The sequence below is a fragment of the Excalfactoria chinensis genome, chromosome 14, assembly GCF_039878825.1.
Source record: "Excalfactoria chinensis isolate bCotChi1 chromosome 14, bCotChi1.hap2, whole genome shotgun sequence".
Classification (NCBI taxonomy): Eukaryota; Metazoa; Chordata; class Aves; order Galliformes; family Phasianidae; genus Excalfactoria; species Excalfactoria chinensis.
In genome coordinates, this window is record NC_092838.1 from 12,483,115 (window position 1) to 12,510,639 (window position 27,525).

The 27,525-nt window shown below is 40.1% G+C and overlaps 2 protein-coding genes across 2 annotated transcripts; one reads left to right on the forward strand and one right to left on the reverse strand.

Annotated features, from left to right (window-relative positions):
- Window positions 1-993: 993 nt before the first annotated feature.
- Window positions 994-13,342, forward strand: CCZ1 (CCZ1 homolog, vacuolar protein trafficking and biogenesis associated). Its single transcript, XM_072348854.1, has 15 exons — window positions 994-1,203; window positions 1,849-1,946; window positions 2,064-2,157; window positions 2,255-2,329; window positions 2,775-2,822; window positions 3,361-3,444; window positions 5,377-5,552; window positions 6,016-6,097; window positions 6,667-6,728; window positions 7,420-7,531; window positions 8,458-8,491; window positions 8,836-8,953; window positions 10,543-10,701; window positions 11,761-11,888; window positions 12,987-13,342. The coding sequence occupies exons 1-15, from the start codon at window positions 1,108-1,110 to the stop codon at window positions 13,040-13,042; spliced, it is 1,422 nt and encodes a 473-aa protein (XP_072204955.1). The 5' UTR covers window positions 994-1,107; the 3' UTR covers window positions 13,043-13,342.
- Window positions 11,879-27,511, reverse strand: RSPH10B (radial spoke head 10 homolog B). The gene is made up of 20 exons (XM_072348852.1): window positions 26,727-27,511; window positions 25,975-26,050; window positions 25,651-25,719; window positions 25,240-25,413; window positions 24,717-24,802; window positions 23,953-24,073; window positions 22,810-22,986; window positions 22,029-22,170; window positions 21,452-21,573; window positions 20,801-20,990; window positions 19,999-20,110; window positions 19,276-19,355; window positions 19,024-19,172; window positions 18,181-18,288; window positions 17,239-17,412; window positions 16,466-16,517; window positions 15,824-15,934; window positions 14,516-14,708; window positions 13,924-14,165; window positions 11,879-12,025 (listed from the first exon to the last, which is right to left on the reverse strand). Exons 1-19 carry the CDS (start codon window positions 26,987-26,989, stop codon window positions 13,958-13,960), a joined length of 2,607 nt encoding a protein of 868 aa, XP_072204953.1. The 5' UTR covers window positions 26,990-27,511; the 3' UTR covers window positions 11,879-12,025; window positions 13,924-13,957.
- Between the last annotated feature and the right edge of the window lie 14 nt (window positions 27,512-27,525).

The window sequence follows — 27,525 nt, forward strand, 5'->3', positions numbered from 1 at the left end:
TGCTGAGTCCACACATTTGTTAACACATTCAGACCACATACAGTCAATGGAGCAGCTATTTGAGCTGTCAGCTGTACTTATTTACAGCTGCCAGCTCCAACACCCACAGTGATTTATAGTCTATCTTTTTGTTAAGTCTGCTCCTATGCAGCTGATGGAAATGCTCAGAATAGCGCCTACAAACAGGCTCAGCAGAGCATGGCTACATCTTCCTTGTTTTTTTAGTAATAATTGAAAAGCACTAATAAGGTTCTTAATTATTTGCCTCTCGATGCCAGGGTTGCCCTCTGTCAAACTTCCACGTCCTTATGCAGCAGTTTAATTTTACACCATCATGGGCTGGGAGTCACATTTCAAACTCGGGGTGATTCGATGCCACTTAGCAGATGTGGAGGTGTGGTGTTACTGCGCATACAATTAAGAAGATGGGCTGAAATCGGAACCACAATTCAAGTTTCTCCCCGCCCCGTTAATCCGCACATCAGAGATGCCATAACTCACATCAATCCAATCTACGATCGCTTCCTCTTTGTGGATCACCACAAACGCGATCCTAAGGGCAGGCACTGCGCACAGCCCGGCCCCGCCCGCAGGCAGCACCTTCATGCGACGCGGAGTGCGGGCAGTGCGGGATGGAAACGGGACAAAACCGCCTTTTCTTTCGGCCTCAGCCCAGCCCGGCTGTGAGGAACCTTCCGCCGCATCTTCCCTCCGTGACCAGGCGGCACGAGGTGTCCCGTCTTTAGCCCCATGCAGGAGTTCGTGCCAGCAATAGTAACCGTGCAGTTCGGGTTCCCATCAGTAACACACCGCGATGTGTGCGAGCTGCCCGCGCTCAGACCCGCGCACCGCCACCAGCTTCCGCTGCGGCCGAAGCTCACGGACGGGCACGAGGCCGCCCCGCCCGACGGTCCGCCGCCCTGCTGGGGGCGCTGCGCAGCTCGGCGCACGTCGGCCCGGGAGCACTTCCGGGATGGCGCCGTACGCTTCCGGAGTGCAGGGAGGAAGGCGGAAGCGCTCCGGGCCGGTGCCGGCGTTGGGCCCCGGGCTGCTCCCCGATGCTGTGTGGCGGCGGCCGGCTCCAGGCGCGCTCGCTCACGGCTCGGTATGGCGGCGGCGGGAGCCGGCCAGGAGAAGCAGCTCGCTCCGACCCTGCTTAGTTTCTTCATCTACAACCCGAAGCTGGGGCCCAAAGAAGGAGAGGTACCGGAGTTGGGGGCAGAGCCGAGAGGGAGAGGAGCGGCCCGGCCCGGTCGCTACAGAGAGGCCCCGGGGTCCGCTCCAAAGCCCGCCCGGTCAGCGAACAAAGGCCGGGAGCTGCGCGGCGCTGCGGCTGTGCCCGGCCGGGGGAGCGGAAAGCGGGACCGGCTGCGGCAGCCAGTAAAACACTGCGGCCGGGCCGCCGCGCTGTGTTGGGGATCGCGGCTTTATCCGCCGCGCTGTAACTTACTACGAAACTTGGGTTAATCCAGGTTATCGCTGGCGGTGTTTCGTGCTGCTGACACTTGTAATTTTAGCACGCCATCTACTTTATCTAGCTAATAACAAAGCTGAAAGCTCTGAAGCTGGTTGTGCTTTGATCTGGCTTTGAAACTGGCCTTGCTTTGAACTGGCGATGATTGAAATAGCCTTGGAATTTATAAACCTTCTTGGAATGTCTTGGGCTGACTGTTGAAGTGTGCTTAATTATGCTTTTATGTCACTGCAGAGGCTTGTTTAGGTACAAGATCTAATTCTTCCTCAAAGATTCAGAGATTAGAACTTAAAAACAATCAAACTGAGCTGCATATTCTTCAACCCTGATGCTGTTAAAATGTATTTTGCTTTCCTTCTTATTTCAAACTTTAGGAAGAGAAGAAGATTCTCTTCTATCACCCAAATGAAGTAGAAAAGAATGAAAAAATTAGAAATGTGGGACTATGTGAAGCTATAGTGCAGTTCACAAGGTATGGAGTCTGACTGCGTGGCTCACTCTGTCTGTGCAAACAGTTTTAAACTTCCCAACCATACAGCTTTTCTTTTGTGTGTGTACAGAAATATCTACATGTATGTTTTCTTTCCAGGACCTTTAGTCCAACAAAACCTGCAAAGTCCCTCCATACGCAGAAGAACAGGCAGTTTTTCCATGAACCTGAAGAGAACTTCTGGATGGTCATGGTACTTATGCACATGATATGCATATTTCTAAAACATCATATCAGAATGCTCTCAATGCATTCTGCATTGTCTAATGCCAGCCTGTTCCACTTTCTAGGTTGTACGAAACCCCATAATAGAAAAACACAAGGATGGAAAGCCAGTCTATGAGTACCAGGAAGAAGAATTGCTGGTAATACTGAATTCATTTTTATTTCTTTTTTCCTCCTCCCATTTTAATCGATTATGTTGTGTTTTAAGAGTACCGTCAGAAATACGCAAGTTGTTTTTTTCTTGAGAAAGAAGAAAAAACAGTCAGAAATAAGATTAACTGCTGGCCTTAGGGAAATACAGTATTTGTAACTGAGTTATCAGTTAATCAGTTAATATAACTGATTAACTTACATGTGTGTGAGTTAATAATCCTTTTGATACTAAATGTGAGGGGACTCATTTTCTTCGCTTAGAGGTATAAAGTAATTTCTGTATGCTGACTGGAAATGCTGTTTATGTTTCCAGAGATCGATGTCACTGATCTGTGCATTGCCTGCTCTTTGCAAACATTTACATGTAGCTCAGCCAGATGATTGGAAATAACTACCTCTGCTTACACTAACGCCTTGCTCTGTTTTCTGCAGGACAAGGTCTATAGTTCAGTCCTGCAGCAGTGCTACAGCATGTACAAGGTAGGGTTAATAACACAAAGGCTCTTTGGGCAGTGGAGGAAATCCTCATGATACCATGTGGATGTGCAAGCTCATTGTTGTTGGCCGCTCTCTTCCTGAAGCTGTAATCGTGGTGATGGAAGAGAAAAATTCAGCTGTTGCAGTTGCTACCATTAGTTCATTAGCTTACTGTAGAAATAAGGGCCCTCTAATTTCTGTCAAGTCCAATTGATTTTGATGGTATTAGATATTAGCAATGGTTATTCGATATTCAATGCTGAATAAAGGCCATCAATCTGACTTTTAGAGAATAAGATGCTTAAGTAACACAGATAAGTAACTTTGCTACTAATAGAGAATTATTTAATTCTGACTCTGCTACTATATATAGAGAGAGACTGCAGATTGGAAAGACTTTCCCAATAAAGGGGTACATTTGGATCTATGCAAAGTTGAAATAGTGAGGAACATGAGCTTTACTGTAATCTAGCTACATTCATGGTTAAATTGCAAGAAATTAAAGCACCGACACAACTGACTGACTGCTTTTCACCACTAGCTTTTCAATGGCACATTTCTGAAAGCAATGGAAGATGGAGGTGTAAAAGTTTTGAAGGAGAGACTAGAGAAATTCTTCCACCGGGTAAGAACACATACAGTGTGATTGTGCATTGGGAATAATGGCAAAAATCTTCTGTACGTGGCTTCAGTGAGATTGTAATGCATGCGCAGCAGGAATGCAGCAACAACACTAAGTCTGGTTACTCACTCTTTCCAAATACTTTCTGTTTGCTGCTAACATAGAATCATAGAATGGCTTGGGCTGGAAGGGACCACAAGGATCATCAAGTTCCAACCACCCCACCCCAGGCAGGGCCACCAACCTCCAGATCTGACACTAGAACAGATTGCCCCGGGCCCCATCCAACCTGGCTCTTGAAAATATGGGGATGGTGATTGCACAGCCTACATGCACAGACATTCAGGTTCCATAGTACTGTGAAGTAATGGGGAGTGGTGATATTTAGCTAATTTTCTTTCCTACTGGGATCAGTAGTCACACCTGATAAGGTTTTAGAAAATAAGCCTTGGTTATAACTTGGTTATAACTCGTCTTCAGTATTCAGCTTCAACTGAGCCTGAGCAAAAAGATGGAAAGTAAAACCTATTTCTGAGCAGGAAGTCAATCAAGTATTATTCATGTAACTTTCAAATAGTCACATCTAGCAAAATCTTGAATTTCAACATGAAGAGTCTCATCAGGCTGCCTTCAGAAGATGGCATCCATGTGTCTGTTGCACAGAAGGAAGCTGAGCACTGCTGTCAGCTGTTAATCTCTCTGACTAATTGTCACCGAGGTCTGACTGTTGCTAGCTCTGATAAAGGTGGAGAGTAGTCATTTAGCCTGGTGCTTAAAAAAGTTTGCTCTCTTTGTGGGTTTTTGTTTCATTTTGGAGTTTTGTCTGTCTGCACGTTTGGTTTTCTGTAAGACTGAAGTAGGCCCTCGAATAAATCCTGGCAGCACAAGGAGGGCTTGTTAAGTAACTGCTGCCACCAAAAAGCTTTAATCTTAAAATTTTATTTTCCTTTCTGAGTTCCTGCTGAAGATAAAAGAGCAGGTGCTGAGATTTGTGTAACCAAGAAGCCCAAGGGAAAAAATGCTTCTCTTTCTCCTGGAGAATAAGACATGCTTAGAATACACTTTCATGCAGATGTTCTGCTGTAAAGCTTATTGGATTAATTGGCCAAACATTGATGGCATGCTTGGTCTGCACTGAAACTGTGAAAGAAAATGAGATATAAACTGTGACAGAGACCTGTCATACTGTCTGTACGAACCATGGAATAAGTAAATGTGAACAAAAATGTTCTCATCTGATTTAGAAATGTACAAACTTTAAGAAAATCATTCTGCTAAGATGGGCAGATTGACCCGAGCAGTGCTGTGTGTTTGTGCCTGGTTGAATGCAGCTTTTTTTGTTTGTTTTACCAGGTAGACAAAGAAATCTGTAATAACCTGATATAAGAAATAACTTCAGCTATTCTGTCTTGTGTCTATGAACCTAATTTTTGTGGACATTTCCCTTCTAGTGTATTACTGTAGTAATACACGCTGTCCTAAGTAGCAAAGAAATTGTTTTGGTAATGTGAAATGACTGTAGAGGGAGCCATTGGCTAACTCATCTTGCACAGACCAGGATGCCAGACAGATTGTAAGCTTTACCCAGAGATTTTAAATGTGCTATCAAGAAAGAGAATAATCTTTTCTGTTGCATGTTACGAGCTAATCTGCTCATTTCCACAGCCACTTCTGAAATTAAACACTGATGTGAAAGGCTGTGCTTTTTTACCCTCTCAGAGGATCTCGAGCTCTCCTTAAAAGCCAGCCAATGAAATAATAGTAAGCTTAGACCTAGAATTTTGTTGACACAAAGGAAAACTTTGCACAAGCAGAATTGAAAGTTTTTTGGGGTCCTTAGCCTAGACTACAGGGGATTGGATTCAAATTTGTCATTTAAATCTACACATTGGAAGCTTTCTGAATTCTCAAAAACAATGGCCATTATTCTCTTAGTACTTGCAGACACTGCACTTACAGTCTTGTGATCTGCTGGATGTATTTTGTGGAATCAGCTTCTTTCCACTGGATAAAATGACTTACTTGAAAATTCAGTCATTTATTAATAGGATGGAAGAAAGCCTAAACATAGTCAAATATACTGCATTTCTCTACAATGATCAGCTGATCTGGTAGGTACTTCAATAATTTATTCTGTGGGATCTGGGGGGTTTTTACTGGCACAGCACAGCTGTTCAGGGCACAGCAGTTCACAGCTATGCATTTTATTGTTTGAAGGTTCACAGAAGAGTTGAGCTGTTTCAGATGCAAAAACTTGTTTCTTTTGGGAAAGATTAAAAAAAAACCCAACAACTCCACTTTGTGCCTAAGCCACGTAATTATGACACTGAATGTGGTTTAGTAGCAGGAGAACATGACTCTATTTTAAAGCAGACTTGGATGCGTTTTGAATTTAGGAAATAAAATAATATTTTATTTAAAATGAATATTCTGAGATTTAATGTACCAAGACACTGAAATGCTGCTACCTACCCTAGTTCTGTTTTTCTGCCTGGGTTGTGATTAGGGGGAAAATGTGACCTGAGCACCACAGGACAAACAGAATTTGCATTTTTCCATCTCCCTGTGCTCTAGGAGTGGACTGGAACAGGACGATATGAGGATCTTGTACAAGTATCTCACAACATCTCTGTTCCCAAGACACATGGAGCCAGAGGTATGACACACCAAATTTGTTTTTTCTATCTATCCTGTAGCACTGAAGTCTAAAATAGAAGCAGCTCTTCTTCTCCTTACTTTAAGTTTCAGTTTAGGAATGTCTGAGATTTGCTGCTTTTGGGGCACTCAACTAGAGTCAGTAATGTTCACACCTATCAATTATAGTATATCAGAATCCTGCTGGTACTTTGAATGTTACTGGCATATGCTTTGAAAGGTTACTGGCAGAACCTTTTCATCTCCTATAACTGAAAAGCAAGCTTCCATGGCTTTTAGCAAGCTGTTCAAAAAGAGGACATTTGACTTACAGTGTTTGTTTCAGTGCGAAATGCTGTTCAGACCACAAGGATTTAGTCCCCTCCCCATCACCCCCACCTTGTCAGAGCTCCATAAATTACTTGTAAAAATTAATAAATGCAAAATCTGAATGCCCTGTCAGCAACTCCTGCGCTTCAGCCAAGTGATCTTTTCTCCAAATGGTTTGCTTTGGTATGATTTAAAGATAGTCCACAAAAAATTATCAGGAAATACCTCTAAGCTGCTTTTTCTTGTTGCTTTTTGCTTCAGTTAGCAGGAAGAGATTCTCCAATACGGGCCGAAATGCCAGGAAATCTACAACATTACGGAAGGTAGCTCTTAATAACTGTCACCATCTACTGCTGCTTCCCTTGAGGGCAAAATGTTTGAGAGGAAAGAATTTATTTCAGGATGTACGTTCCACATATAGTTTATTCCATAGGCCACACAGTAGTCAGTCAGCACAAAGTAAAACCTTACCTCTGGAAAAAAAAAGTATGCAGCAACAGGAATTAAGCCTTTTCTTCCCCACTGTTCTTAATGTTCTGCTTGAAAAGTTCTGGCAGTGTTCCGGACACTTCCTTTCAGTCAGGCATGTGAGACAAAGGTGCATCTTTCTAGTGATACTGTACTCAGTGTGTCAGGGTGGGCATGGAAGCAACTGGGCAACATCTGAATAATTGAGGATTTGGACATCTTTCTTTAAATGCTGTAGTTCCCTTTGCCTGATATGGTGTATTCTGTTGGGACTGAAGCAATGGCACAAGCTCTCCTGGCTTTCCCCTCAAAGTTAAGTTCCTCTGGTACACTGCTGTTCTACATAAAGCTACTGGTGGCAAGCAGAGGGTGCAGGCTATCCCACTAGCAGTGAAAAAGGGCTCTGTTTCTCCAGATAGCTCAGTACTCATCATATTCAGATCCACTCAAACATGCAAGTAGTTGCTAACTCTACAAACATCTGTTAAATAAGAAAAACTGAAACATAAGAATGTATCCCATCTGAGCTGTGAAATTATTTTACAGGTTTCTTACTGGACCCTTAAATCTTAATGATCCAGAAGCAAAATGCAGATTCCCCAAAATATTTGTTAATACTGGAGACACTTACGAAGAGCTTCATCTAATTGTTTATAAGGTACTGCATTTTTCTCTGCAATTATTCCTCAAATCTAAGAATCTGTATACAATAAAGAAACCAGTGATGTGAAGTACTTGTGAATTGCATACAGACATGAATTGATAGGACCAGATTAAGGAGACAGAAGTCTCTTTGAAATTTTGAGCAAGAAGCTTTAAAATCTGAATCCTCCCTCCTGTACCCTTCACAAAATAATGCTTTATTGCAAGTAAATACCAGCCTTCAACTTTGTGATTTTATAATTGCCTTTATATTGTATTAATAGGCGGGGAGGAAATTCATGGCAGATATATGTCCTTGCACAGAACACATTTATTAATACATTTTACATTTCTCCTACTTAAATCTCAGCACAATTTACAGAGTGTAGCAATTGGACAGATCAATATGATGGGAATGGTGTTATACCAGAGGTGTAGTGACAGAAGGATTGGTACAACAGAAAGGTGCTATAAAGGAATGTAAGAAGATTGCTCACCTGTATCAGAAGATTTGAGGTTCACAGGGGAAAGCTTCACCAGGAAGGGGTCCTTCCCCAGTAGCAGTCAGCTATTAAATAAGGTCTGAGAAGGGTGCAGCCAGGCTCCACCTCTTCCTGTCCCACAGGTGAATTGCCTTCACCTGTGCACCCAGAGCTGACCAGCTCTTTCCCCAGGTGCTCCATCAGTGGTTCAGGCTGTGATTCAACAATTCCCATACACAGGTCTTAAGATTTTACCTATCCAGTGTTATGGATGATTGCAAAGAGATTATCCCGTTGATGGGTTTCCTTTAAACTGGGTGAATTTTTAGTAATAGTGGTAATTCTTTAAAAACCGGACAACCAATGTGTGACTCCACTGAAATGCTGCCATTTATTTGAGGTGGCTGAAGTAACCTGTTGTAAATGATTTTGTGTTTTAACTTCCTTTTTTTTGTTCCAGGCCATGAGTGCAGCTGTCTGCTTTATGATCGATGGTAAGTACCTGCTAGTATCACTTCTAAAGTGAGACACAGTTGATAGAAAATGCATAAAACTTTTTTACTCTTGAAAAATACTCAATTTCTTACTTGAGTTTCTTCTTCCTGAATGTTTTTATCAGTCTTTTGATTTTGTTCCACTGGTAATTCAGCTGATGCAATAAAATGACTAAGTATTGCTTAAAGTTAACTTTACGGATGATTTGCACAGTGCATGAGTATAATTAAAAGAAAAACTGGTCCAAGGGCTTCTAGTGACGTTTAAGGAAAGCAACTGCAGAAACTGTACCCTCTCTACTGTTGGAAGGTAGTCTCACTTCTCCCTTTTCTTTACCACCTAGCTTCCATTCCACCCACACTGGAGTTTTGCCGTAAACTGGACAGCATTGTTGGGCCTCAGCTCACTGTGTTAGCATCAGACATATGTGAACAATACAACATCAACAAGAGAATATCAGGGTTTGTACCACATTTCTGCTTCTGCCATAGTGCTCTATTAGTTAAAAATCATTGTTATTGGACTGCTTATATGAGTAACATGATGCTAAATGTTGAAAGAACTGAGTTAGCTGTGTATGTATGTTAAACAACATTTATCTACCCTTCTGTACCTTAAGCATTTATAAAGTCCCTGTTGTTGCATATTCAAGTCTCCTTGAAGTAATAACATGCATGTTATTTATACAGGAATGAATGTTCATTGTGTAGCTGAAACCTTTTTCCTCTAAATGCAGAACTGCTGCAAAAAAATGTCACGTAAACATTAAGATAATAATTCTTAACTGTCATCAATTAAGACTTCGCAACCTCATTCCCAAGCTGTTAACAGGGTATTCAGGTACAGACAGAATATCTGGATTTTGCTTATTTCATATGTGAACACGAAACTGGCTGACCTGTGGAGATGCACAGTTCTGCGTGGGTCGCCGTGCTTGACAGAAATATATACAGGATAGAAAACTTCAGTCTGCATTGTTACCATCTATCTCCCTGCATGTTGGAATAGAAAAGCAGCAGTTCCTGTAAAGCTTTAATTTCAGTTTATATTTTGCAACTTTTCTTAGCAAGACAGAATCTCCTGAAGCTGACAGACAGCCCCTGGGCAATTCCAACACTGGAGTTTCTTAAAGAAAAAAAAACACTGCTGGCTCTGTGCCCACCTCCCTTCTTTTGTTGATTTGACTTCTGCTTTCCCAGCCTACTTGGGGGTCTTTTCATGTTACCTGGGACTGGTTTTGGCTGCTTTAACTCTTTTAAAGTTTAATGCTATGGTGTCCTGAAAACATGATACAGTTTCTTGAAACTAATTCATTGGAGTGACAGAGAGAAAGTGTATCTAGTTGTATGCTAAGGTGACCGGTGTCATCAAAGTATCTCCTTCATTCTGAATAATACATAGCCTGTGGTACCACTCGCTATAGCCAGGTTTTGCCCATTTTAATTTCTTATTGTTCTTACAGAATTACAGCTGTAAGTGACAGATGTTTTATTATAGTAATAAAAGAGGAAATGGAAAAGAATAACCAAAACAAGAGTTTGAAAGTAGTCTCACCTGGCCATGCAACTGATGATGGAATCTTTAATTGCATTGATCAAGGCAGAGTAGTTCATTCTTTTTGTGATAGAAAAATTAAAGAGGTGAATGGAAGATTCCCAATTTTAAAGACTAAGCCTCTGTTTAAAAACCAATCAGAGCCAACGTGGCAAGGAAACAAAACAGTGGAGAAAAAATAGCTTATAAGAAAGGTGTAAACAAAATACAGCTGGTACACGGGACCAGGCTGTCAGACTCCAGTGTGTCTATTTCTTAGTAGCCCAGGAAGAGGAAAAATGGATTTTTTTCATTTTGTTTTCTCATTTAAGTATTGAAATGAACTTTGATTTTGCTACGAGTCTTACTTGGTCTCTTCAATGTGAAAATAATTTCAGGAGGTCTCAGTTTTACACTGACTAGCTGATAACTGTTCTCTCCGAGTCCTGTGCTTATGTCAGTACATAATATATGGCAACATTTGCAAATCACTTCTCCTTTTTCTGAATCTTTCTAGGGCTGAGAAGGAGCCTCAGTTTAAGTTCATCTATTTCAATCACATGAACCTTGCAGAGAAGAGTACCATTCACATGAGGAAAACACCCAGTGTATCACTTGCATCTGTACATCCTGACCTCATGAAGATTCTTGGTGATATCAACAGTGACTTCTCTAGGTAATGCTCAACTATTAAATAGTCTTACAGGTCCTTCTGCCATTAGATGATTTTAATTTGTGAACCTTCTGTGCCTTTTAGATGTGGATGACTTTCATAGCTCTGTATGGTCTTTCATGATTTTGTGATGGACGTCATACTAAGTGGTTAGAAGCAGTATGTCATACATAAGCTTTTCTTGTGCTTTAAAAAAAAAATAAAAGAAAGAACCAGGGCCTGTGTACTATATTATTAAACCCCATCTGTTTGAAGCTTTAGAGAAACTGTAAGAAACTCAGAAGGGACCTGGGGCTTTATCTAGTACTTTTGTATGTAGGTCTGGCTAATCTCAGGCTAAGTAAAATAAAGAACAGGGAAACCTCCTTCAGCCTACTGTATCATACGCTCCTCTGAAATAGCTGGCTGCTTTTATGGGCTGGACAATAAATGGAATACAAACCTTGCAGTTACTGCAGTACTGCTCCTAGAAAGCTTAACTAGCTTTCTGTAAATGGTATCCTCTTACCTATTTCACAGTGAAGAGACCCTCCTTTCACTACACAATGCCTATGATGTCTATAGCTCTAACTAGGGACTAGCAGTTGTTCCACTTGAATTTTTCAAGTTTTTCATTTTTCTTTAAGTCAAAAAGTTGCATATTACACAGAAGTACCAGGTTAGTGACAGCCTTACATAACAGACCTAGTTCTTCAGCATGGTTGAGCTGTAGGTCTAACAACTCGATATGTGAGAGCCTGCTATCATCACAGCATCTCTACCTGTTCTCTGGTCACACGCACAAAGCAATTTTTGAAGCGTGTCCTGAACTCTCTGAAGTGTTTTCTTCAGAGCAGCAGAGTGGTTGGCCAGCAGCCAAATTAAGAACTGTGTTCTTTGATGGCCGCAGCATTCTGTGCAGCTTATTTGTGAAGTTTTCATCTTGGACTGATGAATTATGCCAAAGTTAGCACTCTGATACTGTGCAAACATAATGAATTAGGACATTACTCATAATCATTTGTACTCTAAACTGTTGAAAATCAGTTAGCCATCACCTTTACATTCTGAAACTTCTTTCAGAGTTGATGAAGATGAGGAAATTATTGTGAAGGCAATGAGTGATTACTGGGTAGTTGGGAAAAAGTCTGACCAACGAGAATTATATGTCATTTTGAATCAGAAAAATGCAAATCTGATTGAAGTTAACGGTAAGGATTGTTTTTTATTACCTTTAAATAGTTACTGCTAAAGTATCTGTCTGTGAAGAAGTAATAAAATCCATCTGATCCAAAATGTAGACAACACAAGGTAAGTTTCCATAAGTGTTTAGTCTGCCTTCCATCAGCTAAAAAAAAAAAACAAACAGAACCATCATTTAAGAATGGCTGCCAAATATTTAGTGAGTTATTCTTCCTCCTTGAACATAGAGAAGCACTCCATGAAGCTGGGGAACAATTAATGAAGTGTATTAGTTGAAAATAATTACATCTGACTTTTGTTGGTGATGCATTAGTAGGTTATTTATACATCATGTCTCTCCTGTCATTGGTATTCATTCAATTATTGTCTATTGTTAATGCTTTTTGAAGACTGATTTACTCTTAAAGGGCAAGCGTACATGAAGATGCAGTAATCTCTGAAGAGGAGTAGTTTGAGTATGACTTGCAGCAATTTTGTGACTCTGTTTTAGTAAGAGGCAGTACTCTCACATGGGTGATGAGAAAGAATTAGTTTTGTTTTGTTTTTTTAAAGATGACAGCATAATAATTAAATTTTAGGAAGAGAAGCTGGTTGCATGGTTTACATGACTGTTAGTTATTCTTCAGGATCAATCTGCAATACAGGACCAGTACATGTTTCTTTGTGTGCCTTACAAGCCCAGGAAGTGCTGCTACCCCTGCACCATTGTCTGTCAAACCATAAAAAGCAAAAAGCTTTCCCAACTTGATTCATTGTAACAGACTCCAGTAATCTCTCCTTCCTCTGAAAAGGAATTATAATATACTTCCTTGTGTGGAAGCTGGGTATTCCACTGTTGCAGTGCAGAGGTTTGACAAGACAGACAGTCCAGCCAACTCCTCATCATTAACACTTCTGCCACTTACAGCTCCTCTTTCAGACAGACTGCAATTTCTGGCTCAACTCAACTTTCTTACTGAAAACAACAAAAAAAAATTTCTACAGCAGAGCCTCTCATTTTTTGTCTATTTAATTATATTCTACTTGATGCTAGGCCTAGTTCTTACAATAGGTCCCTTTAAAATGTAATAATTCCTAAAAATGTTGGGTCTTTGTTTGTTTTACAGAAGAAGTAAAGAAGCTTTGTGCAACACAATTTAATAACATTTTCTTCTTGGATTGATCTGCAAAGGACTGATGTAGAAAGATGTCAACGTCAGACACTTGTTCAACATGAAAAGTTATTAGTCATATTATTGACTGGAATAAGGACAATAGTAAAGCAATACTTGCTTTGTAAGAATCAAAATTTCTACTAAAATCTGTAAACTGATCGTGAAATTTCTAGATTTTAAAGTTTATGTATGTGCAAAGAAATAAAAAAACAGTCTGAATTCACCTGTACCATTCCATTCTGATGTTATGTGAATATTTTACTGGAAAATAAAATAAAACTAATAATTGTTACACTTTTAAAGGCATCTTTGGATCTCTGTGTTGATTTGTATGAAACGAGCAGGATGTCATGCTGATGCAGTGTGAAAGTAGACTGGTTACAAAAGACCTCTGGCCAAGTAACTTCCTAGTTCCATTTCTAGGCTGACCTGTTTTTAACAACTGCTTCGATTTACCCCTTCTGTTGTCAAATTCTTACCTTCAGGTATTCCCCAAATGCAAACAGACTCGATCACAAAAAATACTTACTTGAGTTACTTCATGTATGTAAATTTGATTCAACATGAAACCATTTACTTTAGCAATACCGTCGTGATAGTGAATGTAAGTTCTGTATCACCTTAACACTGAAACAAGTTTTAATTAATTATCTAATGCTGATTGCTGGAATAGCTTTGTTCATTTCTGCAGAGGGTTACACTTCATTTAACTGCCCACATATTCTTTTTCCCAGTGCCCTTTGTTTAAGATCAGACAGCTGGCCCTGAAGTTCAGTTTCCTTCCAAAAACAGCAGATCTCAGTTTAATAGCACTTGTGATTTGGATGTCTATGGAAGTGTTATTTGGTGTGGGGTTTGGTTTGTATTTTTTTCTTCAAAGAACACTTACATACTTGTCAGTTTAGTGGATCTCATCAGAAGATTTACTTCTTCCTCCTCTTGTTTCCTGTGGGCACCTTGGTAGCAGCTGGGGGTGGTACAGCAGATGCCTCTTCCTTTGGAGGGGGTGCTAACTGTGCCCCAGGCCCTTCTAACTCCTTAGAAATTGTACTCTTGGATTCCAGTGACCCTTTTTCTTCTGCAGCTTCTTTCTGCTTTTTTGCATCTTCTGCTTCTCTTTCAGCAATAAGTCTGAGTGAACAAGATTTAAATTTACATACTGCAGTGAGGGAGACACATTTATACTGGCCAAGCAGTTGCAACTATATTCACAGTATGAACTGAGAAGCAGGAAGTCCAGCTGCTTAGTCCTGCAAGTCCAATTTACAGTATGCAAAAAACACATTTGACTTGACTCCCCTTATATAAAGCAGGGATTAAGTACCAGGAAAGACATTTCGGTATCCTGAAAGCAGCCTGTAATCATTAGTTCTGACAGCCACTAAGTCACAGAAGTTACATTTTGCATGTTACATTCTGTATTTAGATGAGCTGGTTGTGGTAGGCTGTACTATTTTGTTAATAGAAGGTAAAATACTCACTTTGCTATCTCCTCATCCTTCTTCCTCCTCAGCTCAGCTAACTCAGCATTCTGTATTTGATTTTCTCTTATTTTTGCCTTCAATGCTTTTTCATGCTCATAGGCTGGAAACAACTTGTTTGTAAAAAAGATTTGCACTTGATACATCCACCAGTCAAATTCCTCATCTTTTCCAGTTTGAGCTTCTAGTTCATCTGCAACATGCAAATTAAATGTGTATTTGTAAGAATATTCCTATTCCAAATACCTTTTGGAATATAACATCTCAAATCTGAAATTCTGACAGATAAGTCTGGCTGCACTGATGCTCCTCCTCTCCACATCTGTGGGCAACGCACATTTGCTTCTGCATAGAATACAAGGTGACAACTGTGAGTAGCTTATGACTGCAAGTGGAAAGGGATGGCCCTTTGGAAGGCCTTCAGTCCTCATCTCTGGGAACAATGTTAGAATAAACATTCCCCTTTAATCCTATGACAAATGTTTTAATTATGCCGTAATCTGATGACAGTTCAGTACCTAAGGCTCCTGTAGGTGGGGGAACAAAGGGATGGAAACGTCCACTGAAAGAACAGAAATACATCTAATGGCTGTATCTATTGACAAAGCAGCCTAGAGCCCATCTAGTGGTTCTTTAAGAAATGCTTTTTTCAGATCTAACTTCTCAGTCATTGAAGTGAAAGGTCTGATGACTTCTTAAAGAACACCTTCTTAAAGAACCTTGTCTACTTCATGCATTCAGTTTCTCTGCCTGTGTAACACTAACAAACACAAAGAGCCCCAGGCCAGCTAACCAGCCAGAAGGGGGATGGCATTAAAGGTGAGAATAACAATAAGGGTAGTAGCCTCTGCATATGAAAATACATTGAGCTTACTCTTTTGCATGGTTGTTGGCCTGCCATAACACAAAATGTTCTATCCGAGCCAATAGTGGCACACTGCTCTTGAATATAAAAGTAACAATTCCTAACTTAAGAAAAAAAGCCAAAAATAGCTGTAAAGTATTTGTCCAAGTTTGAAAATCCCACAAAGCACATAAAACAAGTTTATAGATGCCCTACACATAAGATGTGGCATTTCAAAACTATGAAAGTTATTTAAGTTATGAGTACTGAAAATTCTCATTGATTAAATCTCGCTGTTTTTTAAATAATTTCTTAATTTTTTTTCTTCAAAAACTCATCTCCAGAATGAATGATGTTCATCTACTGCCCTCTTGTGATAAGCTGAAATCTGAATATATATACAAAATGTCACAATTAAAGAAGAGGCAAGGAGGATTTTGTGTCTTAGAATAGGATTGCTTTACTTATCAATTCTGATGCTGGAGAGAAATCTTGTTCTTCTTCTGTATCCCAACTGGATAATGGCTGAACATCTTCAATGCTGCCATGAGTTGTGTGGGAAGACGGGACACTGTCTAGGATTGCAAACATAGAAAAGTTGGAATGACTCTGTCTGTAATTCTGCATGCTGATCTTCAGCATAAACAAGAATAAATTGCCACTGATGTTCCAGCTGTGGTGGTGGCTGAAAATCTTCTGTGCCAATAGAAAGATCTATAATGGATATGCAGTACAGAATTCAACCTTCTGTTTCCATGTCCAAATGTATGGGACAGACAAGTAAGAATTCAATTTTAAAAAGCTTCCAAATTAGTTTTTTTAAGGAAAAATGTGATAGTTTGTAATTAAAAAGCACTGAAAGCTCAGAGATTGAAACTCACCCAACTGAGCATAGCAGCTGTTCAAAGCCAAACATGAAGAGGTAAACCCCTTGGGTAAGTACAGAAAAGAATGCCTCTGCCCTCCATAATTACAGTATGCCCACATAGTAACAGTAACTGTTTCAGCAATTAACTACTGTTTTAATCACCTTTAAAGATGTAGCAAGAGCATATCTCCTTTATCAGCCCTGTCTATGGATGCTTATGATTAACTACAGTACTCACCTATTTGAAATTCTTGAAGAGTTTGTCCTCTGTCTTCACAAGGTTCCAGCACCTAGCAAGAAGTTTAAAATTCAGTTAATAAATGCTGGCTCTTGTGTTGAAATTCAATACTGAAATCACATTGTTCTGCTTTAGTTTATGTAGAAAACACTAACTACTATTCTAAAGAAGACTAGCAAAGGGTTCTTACAGGACCAAATGCTTTGTTAGCTATAGAAATGCACCACTTTTAGGCTCATACATATATATAGGCATGGAAACACATATTTAACATTAGGTGAAATGCCAGCCACTTTCAAAACTTATAATTACTTTGGCTTTTCTGCCACCCACAGCAGGGTGCACCAGCGTCACAGGCAGCATCTTACAACCTACTAAATCACTATTCAAAAAATTGTCAAAAACAAAAGAGCACAGTGTATCCTCTGGGAATACACCAACAGCTTTAAGGACACTTTTACGCATCAGTTTTGATACTCCACTTAAAGCAGGAGAGGCACATCTGCCATCAGTCCCTCCACCTGTTGAACAGAAGGAGACTTGCAAGCATTCTATGTGTAATTAGAATTATTTACAAAAATGTGCACGCATGTTAGAAGCATCTATGCTGATGTTACAAGCTAAGGCAGCAACAAACACAAAGGAAACCAGGATTCCTTCAAATGAGTGTTTATACAAAAATAGGAATTCAGTTCCCATGTTTGGGCTTTTGCAGGGCCTGACTTTGCTCTCTTTAAGTGGACAAGTAATAATATTTAATCAATCCACTTTACCTGGGAGAGAGAATTCTGTGTGTAGACAGGCACGTTTGCAGTTCCTTCAGAGAAACCCTCCGCTCTGAAGTTACTTTTCCCGTTATCTTGATCTACCTGCTCCTTAATCATATCACTGGTAACATACACTAATGCACAATGAAGAAGAGCTTCAAGAAATTCAAGAAGAACCAGCTAAAGTAAAAACAAAGAGTGATTCATTCATTAATTTTTGCACAATCTCAGTACAGGTGCTTGTGCTTAGGCAAGCGAGGAACTAAAAAAAAAAATGAAGATGAAAAAATGAAGATGGCCAAAGCACCAAAAATTCAGGAGGTGACACACTGTGTTATGCCTTCTACAAGTCACTTTAAAAATGTCACCAGGATTTCTGTTGTACTTGGAGTCACAAGAAACTTCTCTGAGTAGTAACATACAGCATTGCCAAAACTTACCATGTGCAATTGCGTACGATGCTTCTACAACCCCCAGCAACAGGGGCATAACAAATCCTTTATTAACACACACAGTGTGTACCAGATATTGTTTAAAATCACAGATTCACTTGTGGCATTTGTAATAGACTGTCACTAAACAAGAACAGTTCTTCAAGCATGTGGCATGCCAGCTGGTAGCTGAGGAACCTTCTACATCTGCTGTCTATTGAGTTGGCAGTTCACACATCACTAACCAGGTATCGCACCCTGTGTTACAGTTCTGTCAAGGTTATCTGTAGGATCAGCTCACAGGTACAGTAATAATCAAAACATGGAACACTAAGCTAAACTAGAAGATAGAGGCACAGAGCAACAGAAAATAATAACAGTACAAAGATTGTACAAAGACAGTACAGTGGTCCTGTTCTAGCAGACAGGGAGCTGCAACACTTCCTAAAATTAATTTCAATTGTTGTTCATTGTAGCAATGAACTACACGTGCTGTTATTTTTGCCACCATACGCACCTCCTGCTCCAGGTTGCTACTGCTGCTGTCATGTAGAAAGGGACCTTCTTTGAAAAGTATTTCCACAAGTCTTGAAGCAGTCAATTGTTTGCCAAGAAGTTTAAAATCCTGAGGAAGATCAAAGATCACATGTTAACAGACCTAACCCAATGCTCTTTAAAGCCTGTGTCAAAATCGGTACTGGTTTCAACTGATATTTCCACAACAAAATTAATGATAGACTGAAACCATGGCCCCATAGAATCCAATAGGAATTTTTCTGATAAGTCAGAAACAAGAAAAAAACTTCAAGAAAGCTCATAAATATCACATACGACAACTTTGTCATCTGATAGTTTCATTAAAGAAAGTTCAAGGAGAAAGGAAAGCTTGGGTTTCAACAGAGAACTGGACTCTGAATCACTGTCAATCAGCTGGAATTGTTCCAGGCCTCTGGATCTAGCCTTGGATTGCTGAATCACAGTAAAGAATCTCATGACCAAGCTGCAGTACATTAAATTTATACCTTATTAAAATTCTTTACTGATTTACTCCAGAAGTTCCCAATCTTTGAGTTGTAGCAGCATGATACATTAGCATATATATTTTATAGGGGGGGAAAAAAGGCAAACATTTGTTTATGGCTTGATGATTTGAAACAATCAAGAATTCAGAAGGCAATCCTGCAAAAAGTGCATAAGCTTCTGTGCTGCTGTGCCAGTAACATCTGTCAGGTAGTTTGTACAAGCAGCATTGCTCACACTTTTCCAACTGTACAGAAGTCACAGGCAGAACTTTAAAATGCCCATATAAACTGAACAAAGTGCATCTAGTCACACAGAAAAAAAGCAGTTAGAGGATTACATTCAACATCCAAAGGAACTGCCTCATTTTCATTGTGGGTTCAAACGGAGGTCTGGTATTCTGATGACAAAAAGCTTGGTATATTTCCCAGCATTTGTCAATGTACCTCATGGCAAAAACAGCACGACAGTGTTCAGAAAATAAGGAACCTGTAAAAAATTCATTGGGAAAAAGCAACGGTTACAGTAAGACCGGGATGGCTGTGGTAATAATTGATGAACTGCACACAGCACAGAAGAAATTCTTACTTACCCTGAACATGACATGCAGTGGGAATAACATTCCTGGACATCATTGCAATGAAACACTTCTGCAGATAAGGACCTTTATCTCTACAATGGAAACAAAAATTACTTTTCTTTCTTTCCCACCCCCACAAAAAGTACAAAGAAAGATTTTATTTTTGCTTGAGTACATTTATCCTGCAAGACTTTAAGATTTTTTTTGGACAATTCAGTGGAATTCAAGACTATTGGAAAACAGTTCTTCTCAAGGCCATCTTGATTACTACTCACTGAATCAAAGAGAAAAGATTCCACATTTATTTACGTTCAATATGAAAATGTTGTTTCATTAATTACATAGATATTTCTAAAGTACCCTCATGTAGTAGGATCAAAAGCCCACTTGAATTCCACGCTCTACCTTTCTATTTGAAAACAACTGCTACTATTTATATAGCATAATAAAAAGCTATGTACTATGTACATACACCAGCTCCCAAAGCACTAACATGTGGCTGCTGCAAAAACACACCTGTGAGTACTTTGTTAGCAGTCTCAGAATCAGTTACTGGGATACCTGGCCTGGTATCAGAACAGATACCAGAGAATGAACAACCAAGGGGGCAAAAGCAGATGCCTTGTGCAGAGAAGAACAAAAGGAAAGGGGAAGAAAATAAATAAATAAATAAATAAATAAATAAATAAATAAACCATGACTTTGAAATAAATTTCACTGAAAGATGAAACTTACTTGTGCTCCTTGTGATAGATATGAAATGACAGGCGAATAAGGTGAGATAAAAACATTCTAAAGAGTAAAGTCTCATATGGGGAATGTATCTCCTCAAGTGGTGTTTTATCACCTAAAAAATTTGAAAAAATACCCTCTATTGCCATCATGTAGATTAAAATCCATATGACCACAGTGAGCTTATAACTTTACTACCCTCCTCATCCCTAACTGTTGCTGTAAAACAGCAGTCCTGGACAAATCAGACCATGCATTGCATCATCTTCAAATAAGCAGGGCAAGGGAACACAGTGTATCTATAGCTTAATCTTATCATCTCTCTTTCTAAACGTTCAGGAAGGTGAAGCAGAGCTGGAGTTAACCCGTTTGTGTACCGGGGACAGTACTGCATGCCTCTGTGTCTAAAGGTCCACCCGCAGTCTAAATAGAGCTGACTCACTAACTAGTTCTACAGAAGAGAAAAAATACTACATTCAAACCCCAATTAAGAACATGGAAAAAAAATATTAAAGATTTTGTCTTGTCCTTCTCAAAGTTCTTAAAACTCCATTTAACTGTAATGGCAAGATCAGGAACAAATAGAGCTTGTAAAGAGAGAGCTCTTCAGAGCCATTTTTAAGTGGTATTTTAATTTCACATTTTTTCTCACGCCCCTGAAGTGTTTGTAAAAGCATTAATACAACCACCGAGAATCCACAGGCACAGTGTGACTGGTTCCAGGCCACTTAACTGCAAGAGTACAGCTTCACTAATAAAATCCCTTGATTCCAGACCCTAATCTGGAATCTGTGGAAACACAAACCGCTCAATATCCGATCCATTTCAGCAAGAGTTATACTGGAGTGATGAAAGCAGCAGTCCTTCAGAAACCGCCAAAACTGGAGTCTGGTCATAAGGAAGGTGTTGTCAGGAGAATCAACACAGCCCAAACTGCTGTAAAATGTGTAAACTCTTCTCAGTTTTGTAATATGTCTCAACACAGCAAATTCTACCTAAAACAAGCAGGATATGTTTTCAGTACAGTCTCATAGCAATTAGAAATCAGCTTATATGGAGCACATAAAGCTTTGATTTTTCAAATTCCACACTCCAGAGTATGTTTCTGGTTAGGGCTCAGGACAGCATTACTCAAAGGAAGTTACAACACCTATTTGTTGGTGATGGACAAAAATAAATCTGTCTCTATCTGCTAGCAGACAAACCCTGCAGTAACTGGAAGCAGCTGCTGACTGCCCTTCAAAACACACTACATATTTTTTATTGCTTCCAAGTGGCTGCTTAGGAAGAGTTAATAGTGCCTATTTGTTCTTTGTGCCTGTTCCCATGGCTTTGGATTTCTGAATAACTCATGAATGGAAAGACTTTAATTCATCCAAGTCAGAAATAAGACAACAAGAAACATGCTGGAGAAAAAAAAACAAACAACTAAATACCCCAAGCAGAAAGCTCTTACTTGTTTCACTTCTTCTTGTCTCTCTTCCCTTGGCAACAAGTCAAGCAGTGAGGATATATCTAATTCAATATCTGATCCCAGAGCAGAAGGATTTTCTGAGTTATTAATGGTTCTGATGGTTTCTAATACACAAATAAATTAGAACCAAAAGAAAACTAAATACACACACGTGAGGAAAATAAAACATACACAATTCCAACTTATTTTACTAACTTCAGGGAATAACAGCCTCCTTTATAATGAGCAGAATATTCTTTAATAACCACCAAAAAGCAGCTTTTTTCCCAAATCCAACCACTAGCAAAAAAAACCACAGATATTACACATGCCATTAAATTTCAAGTCAACATGGCTTCCAAACTGCTACAAAATGCAGTAGGAACTCATCATCCCAAGTGCCACATATCAGAAACAAGACAAATAGAAGCAAAAAGCATTAACTACTGAAATGACTTGTCTTCACCCAAGTTCTCCACAGAAATCGGCCTGTATTTTTGGAATAAGTACAATCAGACTCACGTTATAGAAAAACAAGCAACAAAAGGTAAGCTGTTAGAACTTGTGTTAAGTTACTCACCAGAGCCAAAGCAACTTCCTGAGCACGTGGCATCCAGCCTTGCAGCACTCACTGCATCCAGCTGAAAAGCGGGATATTCTACCATCTTATCATCTCTAAATTCTCCTTCATAAATATTTCCATTTTTGAAGACAAACTTGCCCTACAGACATTCAATTGGTTAACGCTCTCAATTAAACTTACTTTTAACCATCTTGATTAAAATGCAACTACGAAATAAAGTAAAACAAAGAACTTTTCATAGCTTTTATATTATGTCATCCATTAAAGCACATGGCTGGGTTAAAGAACTGTCAATATATCTTCTAATTTTATAACACATTGAGAGAAAAACACTCCCCCCATACAGGAAAAGTGCAGTCTTTCTTAATTTTAACAAGCTACCCATAGTTGTGTGTCTAGTTTTTTTAAAAAACAAAATAATCTACTAATATGAGAACTCCTCTGTGCAAGGGTAGCTTCATTAGCTCACAGGAGGAAAAGTACTGAGCAGCTGCTGCTAAAGTCAACGTGCAGACACTGCACTGAAAATCTACATAGTAAAATGTATTACATTATATGCATAACATGCTTCTAACTATGGAGTCAAACAGTGGTCCAGGAAGGTCCCCGAGAGGGCCCCATTTGCTTTCAGCATTCTCTGTGCTTTATGTTCAGTTTCATACATGACATAAATGAAACGTAGTTTTTGGTACAGGAATCCAGAAATCCACTATGCAAGAGCATAAAGGTCTTTTCTGGCATTGCCTGTAAGTTTGTCTCACTGTTTATCAGCACATACCTTGCCATGCTTCTTATTATGAACCCACTCTCCATCATACACTGCTCCACTGGCATAGTAGAACGTCCCCCAGCCGTGGCGCTCTCCGTTCACAAAGTCACCCCTGTACTTATTCCTCAAGGGATACTGAGATGCAGGCGTTCTCTTCAGGAACCATATGTGGGTGCCATATCCATGCTGAAGAATATTTTTGTCTTAAAAAATATTTTTTAAAAGTCTCTGGAAGAGCTACAAGGACTACATTCTGAAAGAATGACATAAGTCACTCTGAAAGTAACGCCTCCTGTTTATTTCCAGGGAAACTACAACAGATCCAAGGAGCACAGTAACAATCTTTCATAGAGCCAATTCTCAGCTACAAACCACTACTTTTAACAGTCACCACCATCAGTTATGTATTTCCACCAGTGAAGAATAAGAGCCTGCATACTGCACATGTACAAATCTGCATCAGCGGATGTGACCCACTGTTGCTATCACCACTGAGGAAACACACCACCTCACTGCACTCACAGCCACTGTTCAGTCTCCATAAACACTCACAAGCAGCGATAAGTGTCACTGTTTCTACACAGAGGAATTCAGTTTTACCCCTTTGCTCCACCCACACTCCCATGTCAGGTGCCATTCTGTCAGTGCCCCTCTGCTGCCATCTGTCACACAGCGACAGCACATCATGGAATGCTGGTGGGAAGGTTCAGCCTCTGCTGCCATCACACCAACAGCTGCCTCTGACATCATTGGCCAAAATGAGGCAGGAGGCATTACTTTTGGAGCAGCTCCAGTAGCAATGCTACATGCCCAAGCCCTTACAAATGAGAACAATCCAGACATCTCTAAGAGTTGTTGCTGATAGATACAGGTCACGGTGAAGTCATATGTCAAGACAAAACAAGCAGCAAACATTTAACTTCCTTTCTGTCACTTAAGAAGGTTTTAATTACAATTTTTAAAACTTGAGTTAAAAGCCTTTACAAAAAGGTGAGCGCTGCTAACATGAGAATCAAGTTACAACAAGCGTATTTCTCAATCTCTGCTAGCAAAATCACATCCAGCTCCTTAATACTGCACAATACCTACAGAATTTTAACTGACTGATTGACAGACACTCAACTAGAGAGACCCCGAGGAAGCAGTTAATACCTGTACGCCATACACCCACTGTCCAACATACTCCTGATTAGCTGTCAGCCACCTCATTCTTCCCATTCCATGACGTACATTTTTCTCCCAGTGACCTTCATAGGTATTTCCAGACTTATAGCTGGGAGAGAAATATTTTTAAGCAGGGTTAGGATTCATTAGGAATGAGCTCCTAAGTGGGTCTTATAAAAACAGGGTTTATGCAAAACCTCAATGTTAATAAATTCAGCATTTCTTACTGCTAAATACTAGCATTAATTTGGCTCGACATGGATACGCAAGTCTCACTGTATGCAATCTTTACTCAATTTTAATTTACAAACCTTTGTAAAAACATGAACTGATCTTTCACTCTGAAGAGCCTTTATCACAACTACACAAATTATTAGTTTATGTATCATTAGACCAAATAATTCATTTAATCACAAAAGCATTTCCACCCATTCAAATCAATTGAACTGACTGGTTTTGAAACGTTGACTTCCGATCTACCAGAGCTGGGGTGGAATTATTTCATCTTGTTTAGACGTTCTTTTCAGTAATAACCAAGATAAATACACCAACATACAAGTTTAAGTTGCAGAGAAGAACTGCTTTATCACCAAGCATTTCATACAATTATTGATTCCACTGCAGAAAATACATATGACTATGAAACGGTAGCATTTGCATCTGATTTCAAACAACAGGAAAAAAAGTGTGATATTTTATGGGGAAAAAAAAAAAAAAAAAAAAAAAAAGAACCAAAGTGATATCTTCCTTACCGTCTTATTCCCCACCCTTCTTTGACGTTATCTACCCATTCACCTGAGTACCAAGACATGTGTTCCTGGTCATAATAAATGGTGCCCTGAAACAAAGAGTCCAGTCAATATAAATCAATACCTAAATAACCATACACATAAAAAATGTCCCTTGGTCTGCCTAAGTGCATCCTGGAGGTGTGATCACTTTGCCCCTTACGGGTAGCAACATCATTCTGTGGCTATGGATGTAGGCAGCTGTTTTGACTTTGTCAACTGGAGAAACCAAAAGGACGATCCACAGCACAGACCAATTACTCTTCTGACATAGCATTCATCCTCTCTACTATAAACAAGATCCCAACACAACTGTCTCTTAGTATTCATGTCCTCGTAGAAGGTGCTGTTATCATCTAGGAATCTCTATATAGTGTCAGGATGTGTAGTGATATAAGACAACTTTGTGAAACCTATACAGAAAAGAAATTGCATTTCTAGAAGATATTTACCCAACCCTGTGTTCTCCTTTGCCATTTTTATTTACCTTTCCATATCTTTTGCCTTTATACCAGTAACCAATGTAAGAAACCGGATGGATACCACTCCTGAAAAAGCCAAATCCGTGCCTAAGTCCGTTTTCAATTGAGCCTTCATAAACACTGCCATCCTTCCAGGTATAGCATCCATTAACCATCTGCACATTCTTAACAAACGTTCCCTAAAAGATTAAATTACAGCATTTAAAAAACATAAGGCACAGGACTCTGTTCCTCCTCAAAGCAAGGAAGATACAACCAGCTTTCTCCAAGAACCCAGTTTTGTTACTGAGATCGCTGCCACAGTTCTGCATTTACCAACTGTGTTGTACCAATCACTGTAACACAACTTCTTTACTCAAATGTACACATCTAATTGGCTGTAATAGTGTTCAGTTGTAAGTTGTATTGCACTTTACCTCATATTTCACTCCATCAGCCCACGTGTAAGTCCCATGTCCATGCATAAACCCTTCAGAAAACATGCCCTACAAAGTGAAGAGAATGACATTGTTAGCAAATTCATTCCCACCACAACAAAAGCAACAGTGACCACAAGAACCTGAACAAACATATGAAATTCCCAGTAACAGTTTCTATTGAAGTTTTAATGCTAGAAACCAGCAAAGCTTTTGACACTCACACATTTCAAGCACTCAGCCTTCATCTACATGAAAAGAAACAGACCGTTTATTTTAGAAAGATTAAGTTGATTGATTCCTACTACTAATTTAGGCACTCACCTTATATATATTTCCTCCCTCAAAAAATGCAACACCTTCACCCTCATACAGCCTATGAACTTTGTCACCTTCATAGCTGCAAAGAAAACAAAGAGATAAACACTCCAAGTTGCTGCAGACATAAAATAACTCTGATTTACTGTGGGTTGCATGCAGGCCCCTTGCTCTGTTTTCTACACAAGATACAACACCTGCAGCTTTAAGCATCTTGCCTGTAGTATTTTATACCATTACTCTGTTGCTTCAGATCTCAGTCTTTTTCCCCTTTACAATCACATCATCATCATACTGCTAGCATTTATTAGCTTACAACCAGGCAACCTGGTGAGTAAGTGAAACTAAGTGAAACACTTCCCTTGAACTACCAAAGGATTTGTTAAGAAATAGCATTCACCTGTTTCCCTCAGTTCAGGGCTTTCATAAGGGATACAAAGAGCCCTAAACGTTCAAGGGCTGCAACAAGTGGCAATTAAGTGATGTGAATCTGTTTTCTACACGAAGTGCCCGCACCTTTAGCCCATACTAAAGAACAAGTCTCTCAGCAGGCCATGAGAGCCAGCAGCACTGCAGGACCCAAACAAGGCAGCAAAATCTCAGTGCATCACTGCAACATGGCACCCAGTGCTACTGGGTCTGAACTTCACTCAGTGCCTCAAATCAAGAGCCTAACCTGTATTTCTATTACGTGTAGCAGGTATTCCAGGGATACCTAAACAAGAATTCCCACTCTGACAGACTTGTACCAAACATACCGCTTCACAACGAGCTGAGTAAGGATGGGTTCCTCGTAGTATGGAGGAACATCCTGGATGGGAGGTTCCTCTGCTTTCTCTGGTTCTTTATCTGATACTTTATCTGATTCCACTGCACTTGCTTGTGCTTCTTCCACTCCATTGGCTGAGTCCTGCAGACCTGTCAGCTTTGTGGGGTCACTCTCAGCTGCAGCACTGTGCACAGGAACAGGATGTACGGACTTCTCTGACTTCTTGCCATCTTTCTTCTTATCCTTTGCCATAACTGAGATGTCTCAACCTCTACTTTCCTTCCGAGCTGCCTTCTTACACAAAGATTTCGCCCTCTATCCAACACAGACACCAAACAGACACCGAAGGGCAGCCTGCACAGCCCGCCGCATCACCACGCAGCCCTTCACCATAATTACAGTAACTCCTCAGAGCTTCAGTTTGTGGCAGTGCGACCCAGGGCCAGCCTCAAATCACCCCGACGGCGGCAGCAGGTTTGGTTTTGCTGCACAAAGGTGCCCGTCTGTCCTGGCAGTTTCTTAGGGCCTGGATTCAATCACATGTGGTGGCCAACTCCCATTCCACACAGCTGCAGCTACCGGGGCTCCACACAGCCTAATTAGCCATTACGGCTTACAGAAACGAGGCCGTTCCGTCAGGCAACACTCAGAGGAAGGCTCCGGGACAGCCGAACAGCTCTACTCACACCGATCCTCACTTTCTTGCCACAAATCAGCGCCCGCAGCTTTACAACACAGGAATCAAACCCAGCGCGGCACGGAAACCAAGGCGACGGCCGAGCATGCGC

What these genes read in the sequence shown, in the direction of transcription:
- CCZ1 (XM_072348854.1), top strand. Translation starts at nt 1,108, where the DNA reads ATGGCGGCGGCGGGAGCCGGCCAGGAGAAGCAGCTCGCTCCGACCCTG. An exon ending in TGTCTGCTTTATGATCGATG is followed by an intron (nt 8,492 to 8,835) that starts GTAAGTACCTGC and finishes TTTACCACCTAG; the next exon opens with CTTCCATTCCACCCACACTG. An exon ending in AAATCTGATTGAAGTTAACG is followed by an intron (nt 11,889 to 12,986) that starts GTAAGGATTGTT and finishes TTTGTTTTACAG; the next exon opens with AAGAAGTAAAGAAGCTTTGT.
- RSPH10B (XM_072348852.1), bottom strand. Translation starts at nt 26,989, where the DNA reads ATGGCAAAGGATAAGAAGAAAGATGGCAAGAAGTCAGAGAAGTCCGTA. An exon ending in TCCAGCATCAGAATTGATAA is followed by an intron (nt 14,709 to 15,823) that starts GTAAAGCAATCC and finishes TGCATGTTGCAG; the next exon opens with ATGAACTAGAAGCTCAAACT. An exon ending in AAGGATGAGGAGATAGCAAA is followed by an intron (nt 14,166 to 14,515) that starts GTGAGTATTTTA and finishes TTGTTCACTCAG; the next exon opens with ACTTATTGCTGAAAGAGAAG.